Source organism: Solenopsis invicta, chromosome 16 (assembly GCF_016802725.1).
Source record: "Solenopsis invicta isolate M01_SB chromosome 16, UNIL_Sinv_3.0, whole genome shotgun sequence".
Classification (NCBI taxonomy): Eukaryota; Metazoa; Arthropoda; class Insecta; order Hymenoptera; family Formicidae; genus Solenopsis; species Solenopsis invicta.
The window spans coordinates 18,623,343-18,645,997 of record NC_052679.1 but is presented as its reverse complement, the minus strand read 5'-3'; the positions used below and the strand labels follow the sequence as shown (position 1 = coordinate 18,645,997).

Below are 22,655 nucleotides of genomic sequence, written 5' to 3'. Positions count from 1 at the left end.
AGCAAAAACTTTTATTTACATAAAAAAACAATGACTTTTTGGCAACCTAATTGGCAATTTTGGCATAATGTCCCTTGTTACAGTGGAACAAATCTTCCGCGAGGCCAATGTGTCTCTGAACGGGCATGTGAAGTACGAAGACTTTGTAAAAATAGCTTGTGCACCTGTACCTGATTATTATTAAGGGCTATTAAGTGGCTTTCATATTTATATATACATTCTATAATATATTTTATAGTTTTACATATTCTTATAAAATGGATGAAAAAGAAAGATATTTTTACATAAATAAGAAAGGATTTTATAACTTAAAAATACGGTTGCGGGACTTCTACGGTCGACTAAATAAAATCTCATTATTTATTGCCATTATATCTTAAATTATATTACTTTCGACTCTGCTTAAGCACATTTCAATATTGACGATACATTATTTATTTCACAGACGATGAATTCTCATAATATAGAACGTTTATTTCTAAGTCTATTTATATTTTATATCGATAAACACATCTTTACGCATTAACGAGCTTTTACAGATTTATGATGTCGTTAATTTATTCTCTGTGACAAATTCGATGGATATATTTACAGTTTTATCTACTTCGAAATTATTCTTGATTCGTTCGTTCAATAAAAAATTTAAAAAATAAATAAAATGTCGGGAGAACAGAGGCGAATTTAAGTTGTAATTTTGAGGTACGTACATGAATTCTTAAAATCATGATCCTCAAAAAAAAAACCCCAATTTTTATTTCGAAAAAAAATTTGTTGTTTGAACTGATTCAGCAGTCTTACATTCCTTAAATTCACCTCTGATCAAGAGATATACTTTGTTTTATAAATTTTAAATACGTTATATTTACCTAAAATTGCACGACGATACATTCTGTGCAAGAAACATGCGAATGCAAAGAGAAACTAGGTCTGTCCCAAAATAATCTTTTCACGGTATCAGCAAGTAGAAATAGCAGTTTTCATTAATTACTCAAAATTCACTTATTTTCTGCACGGATTAACACACATCTCATTGCAAAACAAGCAACTATTATATTCTTTTCTCTTTCGTATCAACGAGTCTGCTAAATTATTTTTCTTTAGCATGGGGGACAAAAATTATTAATGGATTAAAAACCATCGGTGATTCTTGAAAAGCGTTATTCGACCAATCATTAAACGATTAGTCGAAGCAAGGTAGTCCAAGGATTACCCATCTCCGGGCGCATCCGAGGTCGGGGGCGAGCCGCATAAAATCACCGCCGTGCTGACGATTGTCGTAAGAAAGAAAATGCACAACAGAACACGATCACTGACTAAAGCGACCTGCTTCCAATCTAACTCTGTCCTTTCCCGGCGATCCTGCTCGACCAGGCGCCGCTCGTTCCTCTCGATGGTCGCGTGCACTCTTCCAAGGACCCGGGACCAATGCGCCTCAAGGCCACCTTCCTTTGCGAGATCTGTGCGATCGTTCGACACTATTCATAATACATTAATCGCGCAACACCAATTAGTTAAAAGAAAAAAACTGGTTAAAGAAGAGAAAGTACACCAAACTAAACGAAGAGACTACTGAAAGATAATCAGAACGAAAGGATGCTCGATGCTCGAAACAAGAAATACGATAAACATATGTATATTGGGTCGTTACGCTTGAATGCAAATGAAAGTAAACCTCTCGTAACCAAGTATTACACATTGCACAAAAGATTGGTATGATTCTTTTACAAAGGCACGTTTCGAACTCTCGTGACTTTCCGAGTTACGACAAATTGGCGAAAACGCAAAAAATAAAAAGTTTTATTTAATATTACAATTTAAAAATCACACACAGATGTATGTGAGAGAATGGTAGAAAAACTTACTTGATTCTACAAAGAAATTTACTTTCAGCCGATTCTTATAATATAACATAAACACTGAAATAATAAATATGATCAAAGATGAACAAATGCACGTTCGAGAACGGCGATATGACTACGTGCAACATTAAAGATTAAAAAAAAATACACGGATTAAAGACCAGTGACTTCTGATAAGTCAATGACATGATATTTTAATAAAGTTAATTATTTACTTTATCACTCACCTAGACTGGGACTAGAGCTATTACTATCGTCTTTTCTCGATACATATTTGGGGGATACATGCTGCTCCGGCAGTTCGGGCTTGCAGTGCAGCGGACAATTCTTTCTTCTCGGGAATTGTTCCGCCGGTTCCTGCTGAAATAACAAATCGCTGTGATCTCATATTGATGATCATGCCGTAACTTTTCTATAGAACGGAGTAATAGCGGGCGCACGCGTTTAGAAACTGTATGTATGAATCGCGAAACTTTCTCTCGGCGAGGCGCAATACGTTCTTCGTTTACGCTCGGCATCGGCAGCAGATGTCTATCCGGAGACAAAGTTTGCATCTTTCTCGCATTAATCTATTTTTTTTTACTATTTCATTAATTATTATAATTATTAATGAAATAATTTTTAAAAAATCATAACATTTATTTCATATGTTTCTTCGCATCGTTCACAATTTACATTTTACATGATCTCTTTCTTTTTGAGCTTATATATTTGTCTAATCGAAATTATTATCTTTTTTATATTAAATCTATTGTATTATACTATATCTATGTTTTATTTTTTTTTTTTATTATAATCTCGAAGATATATATCATCTCTTATTACAACTTTTATGTATGCTGAAACGAATGCCTGAGGCCGATCCTGTTTATTATTATCCGCCGGAAGCTGCTCTCGGTATTACTACCGGACCGATCTGATTCTGAGAAAGTCGCGCACAGAATATTGGTTCAATTTTATGATATTATATTCATATAATCTCTAAATCGGAATCAGTGTCTTATTCATTGAAAGACAATGAACGACCTGATTTCAATAGCTATACATACAACTACGTCAATCAGTGATACATGCACTACCTTTCAATAATACGCGATCAATGAGAATATCCCTCCTCCCTTTTCTTAATCTGAATCATTGAAAAACGGTGAATAATCACTGAGATGATCACGGTTATAATTATAGCACTGCAAATCAATAAGATTTCACTGATTCAGATTTCGAGGGTAGCTTTTAGAAAACCGGAAATGACAATTTGCAAAACGCTCCGCTTATTACAAGCAGCAATATGCATGTGCATTACGTGCATCCGTTTTACCGGTCTATTCTCCTCTTGGAAATTCAGAAATACTATCCTGGCTAATTTGTCTAAAACCAGCGATCTCACGATACTCGGCACGCGTATGCCCCGCACACCACGGTGATGCAAATTCAATGTTACGACTGCCAAACCGGATGCGAACGACACCAGACAAATACTGACGCCATAGTAAAGACCTGAAAGCACCAAGAGAGAGAGAGAGAGAGAGAGAGAGAGCACAGATGAATAGAATAGATAATTGCATTTATATTTCTTAACTAAGTTTTTGAAAGAAAGCAATTTAGGTAAAAAAAAATGTGTATAAGTGCAATACTAAATATTTATCTTAAAATGTATTGGACGCGGAATTCAAAGAATAAAATAGGAAAAAAGTAATTGCATATACTATTTGAAGAAATTTATTTAGTTTGAATATGATGCACCTTTTGTAATTTTTTGAGGAAATTGTTCGTCACATTTTCTTGCACAAACCGTGTCTAACCATCAAACAAAATTCTTTCTTTACTTGGATAACGATTCTGAGCTACTATTATATTCGGTTTTCTCACTATTCTTTGAGCACATTCCTACTAATGTAGTCTTCCAAAGGATTTCTCCCCTTTGAAGACTACATTAGCAGAAATGAGACGATGTTCAGCCTTGCGGAGACGGCTAACCGTCTCAAGAAAACCCCAGGTGCACTTTCCGCAGGTTTTTTAATGAATAACGAGTGACTGCAACGCTCGAATTGAAATTGTGGTAACATTTTGCATCGATTCAAAATTAACAAAATCTATTAAAAAATTCCAAAATATGATTGAAAAATAATATTTGTGATAATTCAGTCAAACATAATAGTATAGAAGGAATTGGTATAGATTGCAATATTTTGAAAAAATCTCGTATAGAAATGTTCTTTCTGAATTCGAATTAAAAATCCGAACGGAAACGACTAACGATGTATACTCACTTATTAGCGGCGTCTTCTCAGTGGGGGGCAAAGTTTCACGAATGGTCATCAGGAACACCGTCATGGAGAGAAGGGCCGAGATGCCAAGAGTGACTTTCTCCCCCGACTCGGAGGGCACGTAGAACACCAGCAGGGCTGGAGAGCAAACAGGAGCAGCGTCCACGAAAGTTTTACTCTTACCGCGAAATATTGAATCCTCGAGATATTCCACCAGACTTCGATTCGAAGTCTCGTGACAAACTCAAAAGTTTGTAGAAATCGAAAATAGAACAAGCAAAGCTGCAGAAAAGACGACAAAACAAAAGAGTAAATGCAATATGTAGGAGCTTTTCTTTCAAGACTTCGATAAATTTAAATTTTCTTAAGTTTCCCGTATCTTTGGTTCTCACAAACGTGTCTATATTTAAAAGTATATTAATACTTAAATTCTTTATCGATTGATATGATTAAACTGTAATAATTTCATGTTTTATGGGATATTGATTTTTCGCAAATTCTATTTGAGTTTATTTTGCAAAAAAATTATAAATGTTGAATCAAACTCAACGGAAATGAATTCAAATTTTATCTACTTTTTATCACTTATTATCGTGTAAAATAATTCACAAATTGTTGGCTAAATGAAAGCGCATAAATATTTTTCAGTAATTCATAGTTGTCATTTCTTAACTGTTCTACAATAACCATCAATTTTATCATCGGAAAGCCATCGAAGTGTCCCATTCGTCTGACAGTCTCGATTGCTCCATTGGGTTTTATATTCCGTTGTTATCATATTTGCTTTTTTATCTATGTATCTACGTTGATTTCTTTATTCTTTTCATTTTTTAAATGTTCCGCATGGAAAGAACAATTATACTGCAGCGTCTAAAAATTTTACTAAACGCAGATCAGAAAATTTACGTTTTGGATTCAAATAATTATGCAGGACACTTAAACATAATGTTACTGCAAATAGGTTTGACATTCTAGCAACCAAGTTAAAATCTGATATATATTTTTTTAATGATTTTATGTAATTCATTTCAGATTTGTATTCCAGCAAAATTGTTCTTTCCATGTACTTTTCACTTTTTTCTATTTATAAAAAGCTCTTTTTTTTAATCGATAGGCAATTACTGTTTTACAAGCTCCAATCCAGCAAATTCTCGGAAAATTTCTTTCATTATCGATAAACGGCAGCAGAAATGTAATGAAATGCTGTCGATTTATGCTGTCGTTTCCTTAAAGGCGATGACTTAATTTGTTTTTCCCCGCAACAAATCTTAACACTTACTTAGACCTAGTGGCCTTGTTGTTATTTTTAAAATTCTTCTCCTCATTCTTTTTTCTCAGATAAAATTATATAATTCTTTAAAAATTTTTTCTTCTGTTTTTTTTTGCAAAGAATGAACAATGTGTAAGACACACTTTAGTGTTTTAGTAATTATATTTTTTTGTAACTGCTTACATAGTATTTGTTACAATGTATATATTTTTCTTTTCCTGAATTACATTAACACGTTGTTAAAGTTTCAATTTTTTTCTTCCAAATTATTAAAAAATAAGCACGAAAATAATTTTACTTCCATTATAATTTAAAAAATTATAAAAAATTTTTAATATTAAAAGTTTATAATGAGCGATTTAATTTAAGATATCTCCTCTAGATATCTCTCTTTATAAAAAAAATTAATAATTTTAAACTTTCAAAGTAATTTGTTTTCAAAATATTCTTTGAAACGTTCAAAATTATTTTTTGAAATATATAATGTTATCAAACTTCCAAATTTCTTTTAAACATGCAAATAAAAGTGTTGATCATCTTGTCTTCCTTATCGAGCATCTTAAAACGATTTAATTGTTCGCAGTTATTAATCAAGACGCTGGTTTTTTCTCAGAATTATGAGAAACTATTATGCAAATTCGTTAGGTTCGCATCTCGTATTAGTAGGCACCATCTCAATTTTCTTACACAAGTAGGTTGGGCGGAGAGTGCGGAAAGATCAGAAGAGAGCCTATCTCGAATATGATTTTTCTCGTACAGTCTGCCGCTTCGTAGTCGCAAAGTTTATTTACGAAATTTACTTCGTAACTAACGTAAGAACTGTTACTGCCTTTATTAATGAACGAGATCCTCGAGATTTACATCGCGTTACCGCATATCATTAATTCGTAATCTGTGAAAGTTTACTTGCGAAATTAAGCCTGAGTGTCTTAAAAAGTTTCACTCTTTTTTTTTATAAAAAAAAAGATGTTTTAAAAAATCGGTACATCGACTATTTGTATTAATTCTTTACTGAATTTGATGTAAAAATCAATATTTGAATGTTGTATTGAATTTTGTTTGTACAAAATTTTGTATTTTTCAAACACAACTGCTAATAATTGCCAATTATCCTCTTTTTTTTTTAAATATTTTTCAATGCAAGATAATGAAATGTAACGCTATTAACTATAATATAATATCAGAACTTTCTGAATAAGAGAGATCTGATGTTCAGGAATTATAGTAACAGAATATTTTGAATACGTGATATAATTACGTAAATACAATTATTACGCTCTTCGATATACGAACGTCAGTCTGTCGCAGATTGCTAACTGAGGGTACCGCGCCGTTTCGGTCACGTATGCGCATTTATGCACTCCACTTACCGACGCCGTTGATCAGTATGCAGGGCAGGATCAAGTTGAAGACGTAGAACATCGGACGTCGTCGCAAGCGAATCTCGTAAGTGATGTCAGGGTACGGCTCCTCGCAGCAGGAGTAATACTCGACGTTTCTGCGAGCGGTGAAGTCCAGGAGATGGAACTCGCCATTCGCCTGATAATTGCTAGTGTCCCCCTGCTCGCTCTGTCTTTCCAGCTCGAGCTGATGCCCATGTAAAATTTCCGCTGTGTGAGTTATGACCATCGACGATGAGGACAAGTCACCACCGTTTCGCGTCCATAAAATTTGCCGGTGAATTTGCGAGTAGTAAAAATGTCAGGCGCAGTATTTGTTTATCGAACGTTGCGTCCTTTCGCTAAAAACGTAACCGGAGACGAACGGAAGGCCGGTTCGGTTTTATTGACTAAAAGTTAAACTAGCAGCTGACAGGTTGAATGTCTTTCGCTGCGATTCAGATTGTTTTGTGTATCGCGTAATAACTTTTTATCCGAGTCGATACGTGTTTTATTAAATAACGACAAAGACATTTATTGCGGTCGTACGAATGAAAAGAATTAAAGTAGGGAAATCGGATTTTAAATTGAAGTAAAATGTTGTACGAGACATTTACAATTTTATTTCCGATATAATCTTTGTCATCATTCTTCATCATAATTTCTTTCCTAAGGCAAATCTTGTAACGATTAATTTGCTGTATCGTTTATCCGTTTACTCGATCGATCGACATTAATTCCTTTAACAACTGCTAATTAAAATAAGAACTTGCTCAGTTTTTTTTTTATCATTAAAGAGAAGCCTCTTGCCAAAGTTTTTGCGCTTGGAAAATTAATGATCAACGCTGAGAATCTGGTCGCGCGAAACACGAGAAATGATTAATGCGGGAAGAATTTTGAAAGATTCGCCAAAACAAGTATTTTAGACCACGATGACGTCCTCTACACGAACGACCAATTTTGTTAAAATACAGATCTGAAAATAGTTATGTTAAACCATTTAAAAATTATCTAAGATGTTTAGCTTGGTTGTTACCCTGAAAGAAAAAATTTCTTAAAACAGAAAAATTTAACTCAATACAAAAACAATATTTTTTCATGGCTTACACTCAGGTTCAATTAAAATTTTTTTTATTGAATTATGTATATAAATAAAATAAAGAAATAATTTTTTATCGAATAATTTTTTCTTACAACTCTAGAAAATATTTATTGTTAGACTACTTTTATGTTCAAGATAATCAGATTTTTAATCTAAGAAAACAATTTAATTAAATTTAATATTATTATTAGCTCATTTGTAAAATTATTATTTATATGTAAAAAATATAAAAATTATATACTTAAGGTAATATGATGACTTACTTAAAAGTAAATATTCTTATTTAAACAGAACATACAAAATCTGCATGAAGTTTTAAAAAAATATATTTATATTAAAAATGTTTCTCCCAGTGTAGAACGTCAAAATTGTTTGCAGCGTTATTATCATGCTTGAGCATGTTGCAAATTTATTTTGACAATCCAACGTGAAATTATTTTCTGATCAGTATCTAGCTAAATTTTTAGATGCTGCAGTAAAATTGTTCTCACTGACGGCGGGAAACGGCGGTGACGGCGCGGCGCGCAAAGTTTATTCAACGCGGAGAGATAGAAAATGGAAAAGCTCTGTGAAAGATAGGCGGCAGGGTGCTCTCTCGATGCGGAGGCGTACCGAACGGCTCTCGTATTGAATTCTTCTCGCGATGCCGGGATTAAGCTTTTCGATCTGCCCGAACCATTTTCACGACTTGACGGGCCGGCGTTTTCGATTCCGCCGCACAGCCATGTTAAGCGTTCCCCGAACTTCCGAAAGGCCGATCGGCTTCGCTTCGCGAACGGCTGTACATATATTTTTTTCTTTTCATTCATTCGGATCGCACGCAGAATTCTGCGCCAAAATACTTTTTTACCACGTAATCTCTCATGTAAGCCGAAAAAAATTTAGCTTTGATAACGTAAAAAGAGACAAGAATTTATCTGACGATTCTCCTAATAATTTCATGCTGTGTCCAAATGTAAGATTTAATCTGCAGTATATTTATTCGTCTTTATCTTTATCTTTAGCCCTAATCGATATGGTTTCGCATTTCACATGAGCCAATGTATATAGATACCTCAGTTCTCGGATAATCGATACATCTCGCTGAATGTTATCCACCGAAACCATAAAATATTTTGCGGTCTTAAATGGTGAATATAATACGGCGAGGAATTACGAATGGCTGAAGGCAGAAATTAATTCCATTTAAAAGAAAATCTGTGAAACGAACAGTCGCGCGCCGACCGATAAGTGTCTTGCCGCATTTTTAAGCGGTTCTGAAAGTTTTACAAGAACCAACAAGAGAATTGGCCAAATGGAACATATCGGATTATCACATAAAAATTTAATGTACGTAATACTTATTTATTTAGAAGATATCGACATCTTTGAAGCGAGACAATTCAGGCGAAATTAATCTCTTTAAATTATAAAAAGATCAGAATCAGTTTAACATGTGTTACGTTTATATATTTGCAATCACGATTCAACTCACTGTGAAATTCGGATAAAATTTGTTTCGACACACAGCTTGAATGTTGTTTCTCGCGATTCACAAGATATTCTGGAGAGATTCATGATTCTAATGAGGCATTACTTAAAATGATCTCAAAATAAGATGGAATTATGAATAGCGACCGATAAATATGTTAATAAGAACACTAAGTTTGATATATGCAAATTCTATTAAGATAAAGAAATGATCAATAAAATGTTCATTAATTATTCTCAAGTTTTTTGTATAGAATGTATTAGAAATAAATATAATTATTATATATAATATATTATAATTAAATATAATAATATATAATATATTATAAATATAATTGAATTTAATGTAATAATATAATAATAATGATTAAATATAAATGTAATTACTTTTCACCTTTTAATTTGTTTGTTTATAGATCATTTCTATATCTTAATTATATTAATAATTTAAATATCTTGTACATTTTTTCAAAAGTGATTTGATAAGAGAACGATTACTCGCGCATAGTCTGTTTCTCAAGGTCCAAAAATACATTTTCTCGCACTGATCAGAATGCAAGTAATATTTTTTCTTCAAAACGTTTTCTCAATCTCAAACGTCAAATCAATCATTATCTCTAGCCGATTTTAGTAGTCTACAAAACAAAGTGCATAATGTGCAATAGATTTTTTTAACGAATTTAATTCGAAACGCAAGAAATGAAAAATATTCAGCGTACATATATGATTCGTAGTGTGTAAAATATTTTATGACTGTCTGGTGCACGATCTTGGTGTTTGTTTTTGTAATATATAGTATCTATTAAATGGCCAGAGAGCCACTTCAATGAACAAGCAGCGGCACGAACCGTCCCGTGTATTGTCCATCGTATTGTCTTCTCGAAACGAATCGTATCTCATTGCAGTGCACGATTATTAGCTCGCGGAATTAAAAACGTTACGTACTTTGTGCGGCACGATTGTCTGTACGGCCTTGATGTTTTTTTATGGTAAGCAAGATCACTGAGCGTCGCATTGTTATTCTCGCGCCGAGATTCGATCGAAAAGGTAGCGACACGAGAGCCGCGCATTCATTGAAACGTGATTATTTTCTACGAACATTTATCTACTATCGTCTATTGCAATTACGAACGGATATAGGACGAATCGTAACTTTGTGCAAAATTTCTCTTCGTATTAAATTTCTTACAATAAATGCAAATATGATTAACAAAATGTAACTAAAATCTATAAAAATTCAATTTCGATAGTCATCTGGTATTTTCGCACGTGATATAATTCGCACATTTTACGCGAGTTTTATTGTAACGCGTTTATCCAGATCTAGGAAAGTTGATTTCGTTAGAAAACGCAACGCAAATTTTTCCAAGTTTTCACAATTTACATTTTGTTGAATAATTTGTTCCGTCGGAACAAACTTCGAGCTTTAGCTTTTTAAGAGAAAAAATTTTGATACGCGCGGCGCAGTGACCCATTCTGATTAAAAATCGGATATTCAATTATGCAAACGTGAAACCTTGATAATTTGCATCCGCGCGGATGAAGATCTAAATGCGCGAGATAAAATGCAAAGCGTTAGAATGTGAAACTTACTTGATATCCGTCGTACGTCCAGGAGGCCCATTTGAGAGCACATCGTTGCTCGTCAAACGGAAAGAACTCCACATTTATGTCGCAGCTGCTGCGAAAAATACCATGGCTCAGCCAGACCACCTCGCCCGTGTGACTGACGATCACGTTTGTATTGATGACCGCTGAACTATATTGTGGATCCGCACTGTAACCAGAAAATTGAAACCGCAACGAGATATATAAACCCTTTTGTTATTTCGATGAATTTTGTATCTTTGAACTCCGTTCCTCCATTTAAGAAATTACATTATCCGGGCACGATATTGAAAAATATATTCTATTTTTTCTCTAATGCTTCTAAATTTATTCTAAATTATTTTTCTTCGTCGCCTATCTTATCTTTATTTCTCTTACTTTTGTATTCTATCTGAACTTGAAAATTGTTACTCGTTGAAATTACTCGCGAGCTTTTCTTTTCATTATCATATTTTATTATGAATCACCGTCGATCTTTACTTTATGCATACCAGCGGGAAGTATCCCGCAAGGGATCGAAAGAAGTTTCAAAAGAATAACAGGATCAAGACGTAGAGATCTCGAGAGGATGTATAAATCATTGCTCCAATTTGTAGAATTTGTTTAATATCTCAGAACCGCAGATTGAATGCGCAAACTTTCTCCTTGCGGTATACATTTTTAAACTGCACTTGCGTTGCAAAGTTTGCAAAGTTCATTCGCGCGATTTCAGACGAGTGCTCACTTGTTGTACAAAATCGTGTCAGGTCGCCAGACACGATTGTAGGGAACGCGGATTACTCGAATTCCAGCGAATTCCGAGGCATTCCATTTCAAATGATGATCGGTCCAAACCTGCGTAACCCAACAGTTGGTTGTGAGTATCTGGTTCTTTTCATCCTGAAATAAATAATATGAACCTTGAGACGGTAAAGGAATGTAAAACAATACGATCTTCGCGTACAAACTGTAATATAAATTCATTTGTAAATCTAAATGCTATGTGCAGATTAGCATTCATGAAATTGTTTTAACACGAAATTTAATTTCTTTTTCTCCGATGCGCTTCTCTCGCTTATCCATGAGACCCTTTTGCGTAACGCGATTTATTTGGAGAAGTAAATTAGAAAGAAATTTATTTGTTTAATCAATAACATATTTCTGTAATATGTAACAATGAAAGATCGTCTTAGGAAATTTCATTATTTGTAACTAATTCATCGTAAAATATTTAGGTTTCCACTGTTCTCTAAAAGAAAATCGTTGACCTGTGTGTGATTAATCGGAGTTGATATATGACAACGAAACGAATTGTCAACGATATGGTCGACAAACAACAGGCAATATATCTTTCTAGTTATAAAAAAAATGAACAATTCTTCATAAAATCCGGAACAGTTTTAAAGCCACGTCGTGCAATAATATTACTTTTGCAATCAAAATATTTTAACGAATTCAACGCTTTATTTTCAAATTATTTTCAATTATAAAAGTAATTGCAAATAAATTAGAAATAAAATAAATATTTTAAAATCAATTAGTTTTATTATATATATAACGAAAAATATTATTTATAAATATTATAAATATTATAAATATTAAACAAAAAAGTGCAAAAAATTTGATAAATTAAAATTTAATTTATACGTATTAATGTTCTATACAGATTTTTCTTATTATTTAAATGATTGACTTCTTTCATGTTAACCGCCAAAAATGGTAACAATGTAACGTATGTACACCTTAATTCATTCAACAAACACATTAATTTAAAACAATTATTTAATATATTTTTTTGATTTGAGAAAAACGTTAAACGTTATTTTTGCTCACTGATTTTTTTCTTACTTTTGCTGATAACGTAAGGCGTTTAATTAAGGCCAATTGCAAAGTACAAAGCTATTCGACACTTAATTGGCCACCGTAATTGTGCGAAACCCGGAACCTGACGAATTCCGCGGTGAACGTTATCTCGATGCTAGATTGACGTTCGAAGGCAAGGATTCTTTATAATTAGGTCTCGTTATTTTGTACGCACAGAACGTAAATATTCAAAAGTTCCGGTACTTTACCTTAAGTCCTTGATGCGCTTAAGCGACTTATTCTAACCACTTTGTTAACTTCTGAGAGTCACGATGTCTGCGCTTGACATCTCAAGATTGGATTTCTTTAATTTGACAATGAGAGTAGTGTTAGTATCTTCGTTATATCACTTTGTTACTGAAGATACATATTATATTTTTAAATTGTTTATAAAATAATTATACTTCGGTAAATGATCTCTTGAAACTATGCTTGTTACATTAACCGTTATAAAAACGTCTTTAATCGTAATGATTGCACTGGAATCATTATTATAATTTCTTTATATTTTTTTTTAATGAAGAACAATATTTTTAATTATTATAGAATTGCAAATTAAATTATTATTAATCTTGTTACATTTTTAATACTTTTTTTTCTTTTAATGAAAGAAATTAATAAAATTTTTTTTATAAAAGAAAAAAAGATTATTTAATAATTTTTTTACGGATAATCTAGTGCATTTTTTTGTTTATTCAAGAAGCTATTTTCGTAATGATAGAAGAAGATGAATATGTACGGACTAATAAAGTCTTCGCGAAAGAGCTATATAACTCTCGCTTAATGCTTAACATTTATCATTGTATATCGTCTCTCGAGAGTAGATACTATGGAAAATGGAATGAGTAACCCAATAACCTGATATAACGATGATACTATTGTGAGACTATGTATAATATTCCAATTACAGGGCTTAGATATGTTGAGAACTTGAGCGATAGGAATTTGTGGTTGATTACTGTTTGATGAGCAATCACGATTTCACGAATTCAAAGTTGTTTCTGCAATCAGAGAAAAAAGTTGTCGTCTAAATTTTTCAACTTGATTAAATTTCTTCAAGTATTTATGTATTTACATACTTAACAGAAATACTTGAACTGAAAAAATGTAAGGAGTTGAAAAATTTAGTCACATTGACAACTTTTTTTTCAGGGTGTGCATGTAAAAATATGATTTTCAAATAACGCAAAATAAACTTAGATCAGTAATCGCAGCTCGATAAATGATCATTACTTGATCGATTTATAATACAACGCAAAATTGTTTCTTGTCAAATTCTCTTTTGCTTTGCCAAGGCATACAACTGATAAAAATCTCACATTTAAAATAACTCAATAAATCTTTTCGAATGAAAATAAATAAGATTCATGCAAAGTATCCTTTTGATTATTATTCAATTATTTCATTATCTATTCCATGAGTGGCTTGAAAGGTTTCCAATAGATTCGGCGGTTAACAAAACTCAGCGGGGAGAGCGCGCAATATTACGTTATCATCAATATTATCTAAGGGAAAGAAAGGAAAAGGAGAGAGAGAAAGAGAAAGAGAGAGAGAGAGAGACGAGCCGAATAATCGGCCGTATATTGCGCGATGTAACGAGCTCTCGTTAGACAGTCTCAGGCCTCCCTGGGGTGATCGGTCGGTTACGTTGCTAAAGGTTGCTCTCGTTACCGCCATACGCGAAACAAATGCCTGAAACTTTCCCACCGACTTACTTATTCTCACGCCAATTTATCTCGCGTATCTCCGATTACCACCGGGGATCCTGTCACGGTCGCGGTGTTTCCATTTACGTTACGATACGCATTTTTCTCAATTTTACCTTGGGTCCCGAGACAAATTTAGGAGAAGACTTAAAAATATCGCTGAGCAGATGATAGAGATAAATCAGAGAGAAAAATTAAAAAGAAATTTATATTAAATTGATAAAATTTGGAACAAGCTATTAATTTAGCAATTTTTATATATGAACTAAACATACACAGTTATGTTTATCGCACGCAGCACATGTCGACACGACAAAGCGGTGAATAATATTATTATAACAGTTTTATGGATCTTTAAAAATATAATAAAAATCATTTATTCTTTACCAGCTGTGACAGTATTCAAATGTTATTTCTACCGTTTGTTTTAGCAATTTTTTTCAACCTCGCAAGCGAGAATTTATTTTATTAAAAGATCAAATCCGTTTACTGAGAATTCTGTTTAAATGCCAAAGCGATGGTAAAAGTCGACAGTAAAAAAAATTCATAGGCACAAATATCGTTAAAAAAACGAGCAATCAAGCGTTTTTATAGTTTTTTCTCATATACTTAAATTTTGTTCTGTAAAAAATCCGTCGAGACACCGTTTCCCGATTTATTACGCGTCACCGTTATCTCGTTTATATATATATATATATATATATATATATATATAAATACTTTTTCGCGTACATATTTTTATTATAGTAAAGCGTGTAAAGCATAACATAAAGCATAATATTATAATGAACCAAATAAAGTATAACAATGTATTTAATATCTCCGCAGGATTTCGCGAATATGTGCAAAATCTCGATAGCATTTACCTGATTTAACTCCAGCACGGAAGAATATAAAAATGTTTTCGAAGAAATCCCACGCTCGGCCTCGCCTTTAGCGAGGGATTTCGTGCAACCAACAGTTTACTTCTTTAAAACATTTCGATCGTCGTTGAACTTTAAGGATTTCGAGAAATATGTCGGAATTTCTGTTGATATTTCTACTTTACAACCGTCATCAATATTTTATTGTGGAAAATATGTGTACTTAAGTGTTCTACAGGGCGATATCGTGTCCATTTTATGTACTTAATTCGATAGAAATTTAATACTGTTTAAAGCAAAAACGTTTCACACACGTGTCACAAATAAGAATATTTATTTATTGAAACATTAGAAAATCTTTTAATCTGTAATTAATAATTATATGTACATAATATGAAATATTTTTATTCGTATGTAAAATTATAAACAAGTTCTGCAAACCATTTTTTACAAAACTTACAATTGAAAAAAAAATACGAAATAGCAAATTATTAACTCTGCTAATTAAATGTTATAAAATGAATACAACAAGAATACTAAACACTTACAAAAGGAATACTAAAACTTTTAAAACAGTTTGAAAAGCAAAAATTAAAAAAAATACAGAATGTTGATCGTAACACTTTTTTTTCTTAAATTAGAGTTTTCTAAGAAAACGCTAAAAAACGGGCGGGACTCTCTCGTATTGTATATTAATTTTTAAGATTATTTACGCTCGAGTACTTACGACATCGATAATATGATGAAGAGACAGTCCAAAAACCACGAGCAAAGGCTGGGACGAATTTTTAGCTGGCCTCACGCCGGCGTCATATTTGTCCAGCAAGTGCTTCGTCAGTCTGTATTCATGCTCATCGCAAACACCTGAATAGATAAAAATACGATTAATTTTCTAAATTACTTTATTAAGTTGCAATTTAAGCTAAAATCTTTAAAAATATTCTTGCAGGATTAAATTTTTATTTCTTTGTTAAAAAAGATATTGGATTGACCTAGCTAGAGAAATAAATTTATCGTAATAACATTCACAGCCTCATACATATATTATCGTAATAGAATTATTTATTAGAATGGTAGGTAAAGTACAAACAAATTCTGGCACAATATATATATATATATATATATATATATATATCTTTAAATTTTACAAAAATAAAATGTCGTATTATAATATTGAAAGAGATAAATTTTTATTAGAATTAGAAAAATTTAATACATTTAATTTTAGTACCATTAGCCTTTTATATTTAATTTAGCATTTGTTACTCCCAAATATATTATTACTGCTTATAAATATTGAAACACTACATTTACTAAAATAAAAATTTCAATATTCTTCTTTCGAAGTTTTTAATAATTATAGTTTTTGTCACTGAAAAAATATCGTTAATAATTTAAAGAAAAATACCTTCAGATGGTGGAAATAAAATTTATAAATTAAATTAAGTCAAAAGTTTAGCAAATATGAATACAGTGTGAATAATTGCAACGAGACATGTTCGTGTGAATTGGATGTATCAATTCAATTTTTAATATTTTTTTATTACATTTTTTCTCTTTCTCAATTTAATGCCATGCGAAAAACTAAAGGTAAAGAATCGCTTCACCGACTAATTGCGACACAAGTGATATTCGAGAGAGTAAAACGCGATGGAGAATCACTTAGAGTAGAAGACAGTGCGAGAAGCGGCGCAAAGTCCTGGGAAGCGGCCTCGCAAAAACGACTCAAGAGATTCCTTTCGCTGGACCCTTCTCTCTGATCACGGCTCTGATCCATTTCGTTACGTGGATGTTCGTCCATTATAGCGATCGGCTACATGATCAAGTAATGTCAGTCCACGTCCCCATTGAAGCGACCATTGTGCCGTGAAGCGTAGTGAAACCTGTCAGAGGACCGAGCTAATCTCAACCTAAAGTAAGGAAGGAAGGCAGGAAGATACTATGAGGAAGATAAGTGATACTCGTCGCGAGAATACCGCTCGCAATTAGGAGAATGAGTCCTTACGATTCTATCGAACTGTAAGAGCTGTAGTTTCAAACGACGGAAAATGCCGTCTTTATAACGACGTTTGGACGACGTTAAAATACAATTATCGGCAGTTTCGCTGATACACAAGATATTCTCTGTTCGCAGTATTATTTCCTAGTAATAAATCTCTGTATCAATTTACAGTCATTTTATTTTTAAGAAAAAGATGTTCAGGCTATTACAGTTTTCCAGCAATTAGCGATTTGAAATAGTTTATGAAATATAAAATCAGATTTATCTACTTTTCAAAGATATCACTTAATCCTTTTTTCTGGGAATAATTAACATTTAATTCACGTTTTACTAAAGGTTTTTAAGATCGCTGATTATGAAACTATGATCAAAATTTAAAAATGCTTAATAACGGATTTAAATGAGTTTCATAAAATTTAGCATTTTAATTTGCCATATCATATCCATCAAGTTAAATTTTGAATAGTTGCCGCAGATCATCAGCGACCTCAAAAATTTATATAATTTATATTTGTTATTATACGTGTAAATGGAACAAAATTTAGCATTTTTGCCTGCTACATTGAATCAGCTATTTTAAAATTAAATAACGATCTTTTTCACATAATCCTCATAATTACCTTCAAAATGAATCCAGAAAGCACTCGCTATCTTAATTTTTGTAGAAGATACATGTATTTTTTTACTTTTACTCCATTTTACAAATATTTGATGAGTTCAAGGGGTGAAACTCACAAGGGTGCCATTTTTCTTACAAAGACTTCTATTCTTTATGTTTAAAATGTATCCAGAGAGAAGTCGCTATTTATTTTTTGCGAACGATATGAATTTTTGAAGGATTCTGGGACGTATGTTCCATCAGGTACGACGGGGTTAAATATCTTATATATTAATACATATCACAAAATTGTAATGTCTCGTTTCCGTGATTCTCGAGTAATTCGAATCTTTCATTCCCGAGTGAGGGAATGATCCCAAAAGATTCTCGCTGATCGAGAAATATTGGCTCGTCACCGTCGCCCGGTATCATCGAGAACGCAAATCGAAAAATCTCGCCGATTTGTAATGAGATCGTATGTCAGATGTCGATACTGTATGAGCTGCGGAATATCTCGCGGGATCTCGACCAACTGGCATCGAATTTCTTCAGGGCGGAACAGTTCACCGCGCGAAGACATCCGTTCCCGTCCAGAGATTACTCCGCAGGATCTGAAGATGTTCGATTATCCGAATACTTGGAGCAAAAATATGTAAAATTTCAATGATGCATCGCAAAACAATAATCGACGGATCAACGCATGGCTAAATAAGCAATTAAAATTTACAACGTCGTAACCAGATATGCAATTACTCACAGTGTATTCATACTTTACTAAACTTGCGTGAATCTGTTTATACGTAAAGCAAGGTCGTCAATATACCACTTCGTTTTTTGTTTCTTAAACAAAACTAAAAATAAAACTTTGGAAGCACAAGTTGGAAAAAAGGTGTCTTGTACCAGACAACGATATAACAGTTTTTTTTTTCAGGATATTATTTTGAATTTTGCAATAATTGAATTTTTCTTAAGATAAGCAAAAATGAGCGTCTAACAAAATCATGCAGAGCAATAATATACAAAGATAAGATTAGGTTACTAATAACTTAATGGATCTGCTATTTTATTCTATTTTATACAATTTTTTAAAAATATAATCTGTTTTTATCAAATGTGTTAATTTACGCTGCAGCTCGATTTTATGTTTAAATGCATGAGAAATATAAAATAGAGAAAATTATTAATAAAACAGTTTTAAGACATTATTATAATCTATTTATAATCTATACATAATTTATGTTAAGTAATTTAATAAGATAGTAATTTAACAAGATTATGTTAAGTAATTTAATATCCCGTCTTATTGATATATGTCTTTACCGTAATAATGATAAGAATTTTGTTTTTCTCCCTCGATCGATTCGAAATTTTTTTACCATATCACATTCTATAAAAACATTGACTTTTTTCACGTGGTCAATCGCGTGCCAACATGGATAAATGGATAAGACTTATAAGCGCCGCGAAAAAATAATGGACCGGTTAAAGCCCTGCTAGGTAAACCGATTTGCTAAATGCATGCACAGATCCCGATTCCGACGGATATGCAAATTTCGTCGGTGTCCCGATCACCGAATTTGATGGCAATGGAGAAGGCGTCAAATGGTCCCTTGACACGATTGATTCGCAAATGTTTACACTACTAGCTGCGGCGCAAACATACCATAACGAGGTCCGGTTAAGATCGAAAGCTACATCGTAGACCACGTGAACCTTTGGCGTGGGGTCCTTCATGTCTCGTCAGTTTTCTCGGTAATTGAATCCGTTTGCTCAGTTAAATTTCACACGTTGCGAATTGAAGCGAGACACAGATATTATTAAATATAAAATTAAAATATTATAAGGGAGTGGTTTAACTCAAAACTAGCTGAAAAAATGATTTTTAAGTGATTTTTAAAGTAACTAAAAAATAATTTGTTTTCAAATTATGTAAGTATATTTTCTCAGTAACATTAATATTCATAATAAATCAACACGTACAGTTATTTATCTTTAACGTTTTAAAACTGCATTATTTTTACATTGTTTGTTTACTTATAAGTTATGTTATTTTAAGAAATATTGGAAATTACACTGAGAAAAACTAAATTATTTGTTCCGATACGTGCAACTAAATAATTATTGAATCAACTCAATGTTTAGTTGATCGTATGAGACTAAATAATTTGGTTTTTTAACCAATTCTTTCTCTCAGTGTAATTTACCACAAAATATTTGATTTAAAAACATTTAAAAATATGATCATATTATGTTAAATTAACATTCGGATATCTTAAAAATTTAATACAAAAATTTCAAAAGATTTTAATACAAATAAATGTTTTTTACAATATGACTAATTCAAATTATGTCGATAAGTGTAAACTCACACAAGATTAATACTTCAGAGATTTCATTGGCTTTCACAGTAGAATTTCACGCTACTGCGAATTTTTTATCGAGCCAAAGTGAATTTAGAATTTGTGCGATCGAAGATCGTGATAAGTATTCATTCATGCGTCCATTAAATTGAATGTCAAGTCCTTGAAAATTTCACGGTCGAAAGGTACATATAATGAAAGTCGCGAATTGTTCGTGTTGTCTCTGTGTCGAGGACGCTCTTCCCAAAAATGACTCGCAATTTGTTGAAGTTTCAGCCTTGGGTATTTGATCGCGTCGCTAATTTACATCTCAGACATCTTTGATATCAGCGGTTGTGTAGTGTCAGCGGGCAAAAGCTATGACGAACTTTGTGACCTCCGACAATATCTAAACAATTACTAAACGCGTATATACTTCAGTACCTTGAAACTTTATTGACAACGGCCTACATTTTTCACAGCTTGCGAGATTATGAAACATTATAGGATAAAGGATGAGTTTTACAGGACATCTCAAAGATGATAGGTATCAATAATCTAATTTTCAAAATAAGATAATTCTCCCTTATGCAGACTTACAATGACATTTTTTATTATATACAAACTTGCTTAAGTTTGTATATAAGTTAAATACTAAATTGTATTAAGTTAAATACAAACTTGCCACGAGCAAAGGAATTTTTTACCGCGACTGAACTTTACACAGATTTATTAAAAAATAAGTTTTAGTAGAACATGTAAACTTTTTAAACTTGTTTCTCGAATTCAATTTCTTCAATTTGTTCAACTTTACCAATTTAAAAAAAGCATTAAATATTAAAAAATAAAAAGTATTATATAAATCGTTACATTCATCTTAAATTTATCTTAAACAAGAAACAAGATCGATAATTCAAGTGAAATTATTTTTTAGCTGTTTTGTTTGAATTTTTCTTTGAACTTGAAAACACTGTTGCTATTATCACAGACATTAATGAAAACGTTTAAATCACTTGGAACGCAGTTGCAAAAGTTTCATTGCTTAAAATTCATTTCAAACATTTCAATAATTAAATATTATGCTTGATTGTGCAAAGAGGTACTTGGAAATTGATCAAAGAACGTAATACTTATTTATCAATCTTAAATCCTAAATTTAAAGCGCAAACTTTTCAACTTTTAATTGCAATGTTAATTCGCGCGCGAACGTTCGTGCCCCGATGTTAAAGCAGTTGCCAACAAAAGAAAGAACGGAAATGAATCCAGTCGCGAATTTACAACCTTATGAGGAATTATCGAGGAGATCATGAAAAATTTTTTTTATAATTTTTATACGAATTTTGGAACATTTTTCAAAAATATTTTGAAAGTCTACATCTTCTCTTAGAATTTTTCACACATGTAAATCCTGAAATATTTTGAAATTTCCCATTACTTCTGAAAAAAACTTTTAACTTTTTTAGATTTTATATCATTTCATGAGAAATTATAAAATAAAAAATCTTAGAAATTTTAAGATGTTTCATAATTAACATGTATAAAAAAGAGAAAAGATGTAGACTTTCTGAATATTTCTGAAGAGTGTTTCAATTCGTATAAAAAATCTGAGAAGGTGTTAGAATTATGCAGAAATTAAAAAAAAATTATATGAAAAATTCTGAGGAAAATTTTCATCAGGGGAGAAAAACAATTCTGACTCACCATTCCCGAAGGCGATGATCAGAAGAAGCCCGTATCGAAGAAACGGGATGGGAGACGGCGACATGGAATTGAGGGCTTGCTTGTGACCGCGTGATCGCCTACGTACGACTGGTCCACGACGGCGGTTTTCAACCACCGTGCAATTTCGCCCCTGAATCCCGCGCTACCCCTACCAGAGAACACGGAGTTTCCGAAGGATATTCGCGCAGGCGTTTGTCAGAACACTACGCGGACATGAATTCACGCCGGATGCAAAATCCGAACGCGCGATGGTACGCGGGCACGTGGACCAACGGGAAATCTCCCATTCGTGATTTTCAGCCAGGATGATAAAGCGAAATAACGATATCACGAATTACATAAGGACACATATTTTATTTTTAAATCAATAGGAAGAATTAAATCATAACACGAATATTTAACGGAATCTGTTTCTAATATTTAATTTGCTGATACTGTTTTATCAATCACGAACGAAAATGAGCTTAAAACACTTTATATGTACTTCACAAGTCTTAAAATGTGTATTTAAATTGCAATACAAAAGTTCATAAATATGATTGACGAAATCGTGATTTAAATATGGGAAAACAGAATTTATAACAGAAATTTATAATTAAGTTTTCTTTAAAAAAATGTATTTAATATA

The 22,655-nt window shown here is 32.4% G+C and overlaps 2 protein-coding genes across 13 annotated transcripts in view; one reads left to right on the top strand and one right to left on the bottom strand.

Annotated features, from left to right (window-relative positions):
- LOC105193122 (calmodulin-like protein 4) overlaps nucleotides 1-6,841 on the top strand; it is a 95,151-nt gene extending 88,310 nt beyond the window's left edge. For 2 of the 4 annotated variants that reach the window (XM_039458878.1, XM_039458880.1), the window contains exon 5: nucleotides 6,695-6,841. In XM_039458878.1, the coding sequence (XP_039314812.1) occupies nucleotides 6,695-6,813 (119 nt within the window). In that variant the 3' untranslated portion in view covers nucleotides 6,814-6,841. Of the gene's footprint in view, nucleotides 1-83; nucleotides 373-6,694 lie in introns of those variants that run through there. The other 2 variants (XM_039458879.1, XM_011157464.3) reach the window with 1 other exon arrangement.
- Nucleotides 352-22,583, bottom strand: LOC105193139 (neuronal acetylcholine receptor subunit alpha-7). Of its 9 annotated transcripts, none has more exons than XM_026138222.2 (9): nucleotides 22,007-22,583; nucleotides 16,094-16,230; nucleotides 11,680-11,834; nucleotides 10,941-11,124; nucleotides 6,767-6,983; nucleotides 4,130-4,264; nucleotides 3,163-3,356; nucleotides 2,087-2,219; nucleotides 352-1,475 (listed from the first exon to the last, which is right to left on the bottom strand). In XM_026138222.2, exons 1-9 carry the CDS (start codon nucleotides 22,068-22,070, stop codon nucleotides 1,207-1,209), a joined length of 1,488 nt encoding a protein of 495 aa, XP_025994007.1. In that variant the 5' UTR covers nucleotides 22,071-22,583; the 3' UTR covers nucleotides 352-1,206. The 9 variants fall into 9 exon arrangements, with proteins under 9 accessions (XP_025994007.1, XP_025994008.1, XP_025994011.1 ...); XM_026138223.2 differs by having other exon boundaries at nucleotides 2,087-2,216; XM_026138226.2 differs by having other exon boundaries at nucleotides 2,087-2,216; nucleotides 3,178-3,356.
- Between the last annotated feature and the right edge of the window lie 72 nt (nucleotides 22,584-22,655).